The sequence below is a fragment of the Ictidomys tridecemlineatus genome, chromosome 15, assembly GCF_052094955.1.
Source record: "Ictidomys tridecemlineatus isolate mIctTri1 chromosome 15, mIctTri1.hap1, whole genome shotgun sequence".
NCBI lineage: Eukaryota > Metazoa > Chordata > Mammalia > Rodentia > Sciuridae > Ictidomys > Ictidomys tridecemlineatus.
This window is the reverse complement of record NC_135491.1, coordinates 1,585,206-1,589,709: the sequence shown is the minus strand read 5'-3', so window position 1 is coordinate 1,589,709 and position 4,504 is coordinate 1,585,206. Positions and strand designations below refer to the sequence as shown.

At 56.7% G+C, this 4,504-nt stretch overlaps 1 protein-coding gene across 1 annotated transcript in view; it reads left to right on the top strand.

Annotated features, from left to right (window-relative positions):
• The first annotated feature begins 1,181 nt into the window (after nucleotides 1–1,181).
• Eddm13 (epididymal protein 13) overlaps nucleotides 1,182–4,504 on the top strand; it is a 25,510-nt gene continuing 22,187 nt past the window's right edge. The window contains exon 1 of the mRNA XM_078033285.1: nucleotides 1,182–1,411. Coding sequence (XP_077889411.1) covers nucleotides 1,327–1,411 — 85 coding nt within the window. The 5' untranslated portion in view covers nucleotides 1,182–1,326. The remainder of the gene's footprint in view (nucleotides 1,412–4,504) is intronic.

Here is a 4,504-nt window from a genome sequence, read left to right as displayed (position 1 = left end):
GGTCCCTGCTGGCCTCGACGAGGGATGGGAGTCCACAGGGACTCAGAGGTGCTGTGGTCATGGTTTTGAGGACGGAGGGGGACCTCTGAGCCGAGGACTCCAGGGACCTCCAGAACTGGGCCCCAAGCGGCAGAAGGAGCGAGGGGCTTGGCCCTACAGTCCCGGGCACGGAAGCCCAGGGCCTGCAGAGCCTCGTGATCAGCGGGCCTAGGACGAGTGACCTGCTGCAGGGAGGTGAGAGGAGGGCCCTGTGAGGCTGGACAGGCATCAGTGTCCCCCATGGGACCTTGCTGGACCACAGCAGGCGGAGCTCTCAGAATCACCAATGGTTCTTGGCAAATGAGGTTTCACGTGTATGATCTTCAGGAGAAAAAGCTCTAAGGTCAGATAAATCCGGGAAATGCTTTCCGTTGTACGTTCCTTTCTTCTTGAGTATTCTTGGCACCTGCTAGCTGTGGAAGCTCCTCTTGGGGATCCCCCACCCTTTAGTTATCAACACCTCTGAGATGTTGAACCCAGCATTTCCTGAAAACATGGGACCCCAGAACATTCATTTCTGTCTCCCCAGATACTTGTTAACTCCAGCAGAAAGAGCCTGCACCCCACTGGTCCATACTGTGACTCGCAGGCCTGCGGTCCAACCACAGGCACAAGACGACGGCACTAGGAGGCAGTGGACCTGGCACGTCACTCATGTGACTAGTAAGTGCCGGAGACACGTGTCAACACAGACGGTGTGACAGCCATGCTGGTTGCCGTGTACAATATGACGAGGTGGTTGGCTTGCTCTGTTTTTCTGAAATTTGGAATGTGTTGAGGACACAGATGCATAGAGGGGCTTTTCTGTAAAGGGCCAGGCAGTGCATACTTTAGGCACTGGGGACCAGAGGGACTCAGAGGCAAGGGCCACCTTGCCCCGTAGTGTGCGAGCAGCCGAGAGGCCACGGTGGAAGGCACGGTGAGTCCCACAGAAGCTCCCACTCTGTCATTTTTGCATGTCACAGTTTTCTTCTGTCTTTCCCCCCAACCAATTAAAAATATAAAAGCCACAAAAATAAAAGACAAATAAAAATATGAGAGCTGCTCTTGGCATGGGCCCTCGCCCGCCGGCAGGTGGGCAGGACTCGCCATGCGAAAGCAGATGCTGGCGGCGGGAGAAGCAGCTCCTTGGCCGGCGGCTGGTGGCGTGGGCGCCAGTCTGCAGCTGCCAGCTCAGCTGGAGGGCATGTGTGGGCAGCTGGCTTTGGCCCTGCAGCCTGGAAGAGGTGGAAGACCAGACTGCTGTCCACCCTGGAGGGAGGACATCAGCCCAGTCCCGGCCCCACCATGTGCTGCCTGGAGCCGTTTCTGAAGATGTCCCCGGTGTTCCTGCTCCTCCTGGGCCTGGCACAGGCCTGCATCCCCCGAGAGGGTGAGGGTCCAGACAGGCCCCCGAGGCCTCACAGGCGCCCCCTGTCCAGGCCTAGGCGAGGAGGTGGGCGGGTGGGCGAGTCCCCGTTTGCTGGCCCAGCCTCGGAGACGCGCACGCGGTGTCTGACGGCTTCTCGCACTCACTGTCCTCGTCTCACTAGTGGATCATGGGGGTCCCCCGTTCCCAGGAACGCTCGCGTCGTTGAGGAGGTCCCTGTTGTGTAGATGCAGGACTTGACATCCCCAGAGGGAGAGGGTCCAGTGAGACCCCGGCCCCTGCGAGGGGCGGACACTGGAGAGCAGGCTGGGAAGGGGACGCCCTCCTCAAGTGCTCGTCACTCCTGGCTGGCTGCACGTGCTCAGGGCTGGGGGCCCAGAGGTGTCCTCCTGGGGTCCCCATGCTGGGCCAGCCAACGCGTCCTGACTGGGGGCCCAGAGAAGTTCTGTCCAAGACTCCAGTGAGGCGCAGGGCTAGCAGCTGAAGAGTCAGGAGACCGTCCAGGCCGGCAGAGCTGCGCGTGCGAAGGCCCTGGGGCAGAAGGCCCCCAGGAAGGTGGACAGGTGGAGGAGGAGGTGGGGACAGTAACAAGAAGGGAGAGGGCCTGGAAGGGGGTCTGAGGGCTTCTGAATGTCTTCCTCAGGGCGAAAGGAAGTGTCTCACACTTCTAGGGAGTGCGGTGTGTGTGTGTGTGTGTGTGTGTGTGTGTGTGTGTGTGTGTGTGTGTGTGTGAGAGAGAGAGAGAGAGAGAGAGAGAGAGAGAGAGAGAGAGACAATCAGCTTTTCCCCAGGGTGAGGAATGGTTTGGGTGGGAATCAGAGTAGAAGCCAAGTCACGAATTCAGACATGTCAGTCACCAAGGAGGACAGCAGCAGGAGCAGGTGACTGACGTGGAGGAGCAGAGTGGGGACCCGGTGCGGGAAGTCAGGGAATAAGGAGTAAAGGTCCCCGAGTTCCTTCACCTGCTTCCCCCAACGTCGCTCCTTCCCACCGCAGCCCCGCAGCACACGGGAGCCACGCCACACAGAGCTGTGGCCTAAGACAGGTGGCACTCAGATTCCTCCCCTTTCCCTAACGGAGGCCTCTCCTGGAGCATCCGGCCGGGGTCCTCTTAGCGCTTCCTCACTCGGGGCCACCGGCTCCAGGCTGACTGCTCCGTGGCCCCGGTCTCCCTTGTCTGTAGGAGCTCAGGACGTTGGGACAGCCCTGTCAGTGGTTCTCGGAATGTCTCTCCACCCGGGTTTGTCTCCAGCTCCCCCTGGAGGGGACTGAGGTCAGGCATTTGGGACAGGAGTGCCACAGATGTGGGTCTCACTGCGCACGTTGACTCTGGCACGTTGGTGCAGCTGGTCTGCCAGCTCTCGTCACCGGTTCTCCGTGGTGGGCACCACCTCTCGGGGGGGCAGTACCCGGAGAATCTGTAGATACCCTGCTTCTCCTCCACGCCCGCCTGCTGGTTTCAGCCTCCGTCTGTGCATTTCGCCTGCAGATGGGATTGCTGTAGTGTTCCTCCAAGGGCCATTTTCCTGTCCCCCTTGTTCCTTTCACATGCATTAATGGAATTTCTCTGTAAGGGAGAGCTGACCCTTCTCCCTCGTTCACTTTTTTCCCCTTCAAGTTTTTGTATCCGTGTGGACTCTTGGGTATCTACTGCACGGATAGATGCATTTTGTGGGCAGCAGAGTGATGACCAGAACCTCCCTCTGGGCTGGCTGAGTCTGAAGTGTCGGCGGATGACCGAGACATTCACAGACTCCAAGTTCCATGAGCACAGGGCTTGGGAAGCGTTATTTACTCCTGCCCCCACAGCTCTCTTCCCATCAGATTGGCAAAGGCCCACAGAGCAGGGCTGTGTCTGATGTTTCTGTGTCTCTAGCAAGAGGTATAGACCAGTGTCTGGAGTGTAGACCAAGGGAATGTTGGATGGTCGGATGGAGGGTTGGGTGGATGGTTGGGTGGATGGTTGGTGGATGGTTGGGCGGATGGTTGGATGGAGGTTGGTGGATGATGGATAGGCAGACAATGGATAGGTAGAGGGATAGACAACAGACAGACGGAGGGATAGATGGGTGAATGAGGGTTGGGTGGATGGAGAGATGGGTGGCAGGTAGATGGATGGATGGGCAGACAGATGACCTGGGTAGCTTCGTTGATACTAAGAGTGGATGAATCATCTTCCCTCCAGGGACACACCTGCTCTAGTCTTCTTGGTTACTGTCCTGATCTGAGCCTAATGCTTACTTCTCTCCCTGCTCCCTGCTCCCTGCTTCTGATCCCGTTGGAATCCGAATGGCTGACTCTTTCACCCCCAGTCGCAATTGAAGAAAAAAGTAAGAACTGTGATCCCCTCAGCTCTCTACCCCACAGCTAGCACCTCCTGACTCCCTTGGATCTGGAGATGCCCCGGGAACTCTGGGGAAGAGGGGCCCCGTACATACCCACTCTAGCTGGATTATGGTCTAGGGGCCTCTGAACATTTAAAATTTAGTAAGAACCCCAAAGAGCTTATTTTTCTAGTTTGGGTGATCTTAATTGATGTTTACCTTATTATAAACTAAACGTTCCTAATTAAAAATATTTGTTTGCAAGTGGCCAATAGCACAGGGAAGAAGCCCCACATTGTTAGTCGCCAGGAAAATGCAAGTAAAACCACAGCAAGATTCTCATAGACACCCTCGGATGACTGACGCATTACAAAAGAGAGCTGGGGGGCTGGGGATGTGGCTCAGTTGGTAGAGTCTGGCCTCACAGGCACAAGGCCCTGGGTTCAATCCCCAGCACCAAGAAAGAGAGGGATGGTAACCAGTGCTGGCCAGGATTCGAGGACTCAGAGGAACCAGAGCTTCCCTCTTTCACCTCTGTGGAGGAGAGCCCTGCTCCTGAAAATGCTGAACACCGAGCCACATACACACTCCACTAATTTTTCTCTTGGGGTGCTGGGGATCGAACCCAGGGCCTCGTGCCTACGAAGCGAGCACTCTACAAATTGAGCTATATCCCCCAGCCCTGACAATTCTACTTCAAAGTACATGCCCGAAAGAAATCAAAATGGGAGTCTACACAGGCACTTGAGCATAGCTATCCACAGATGCTCTG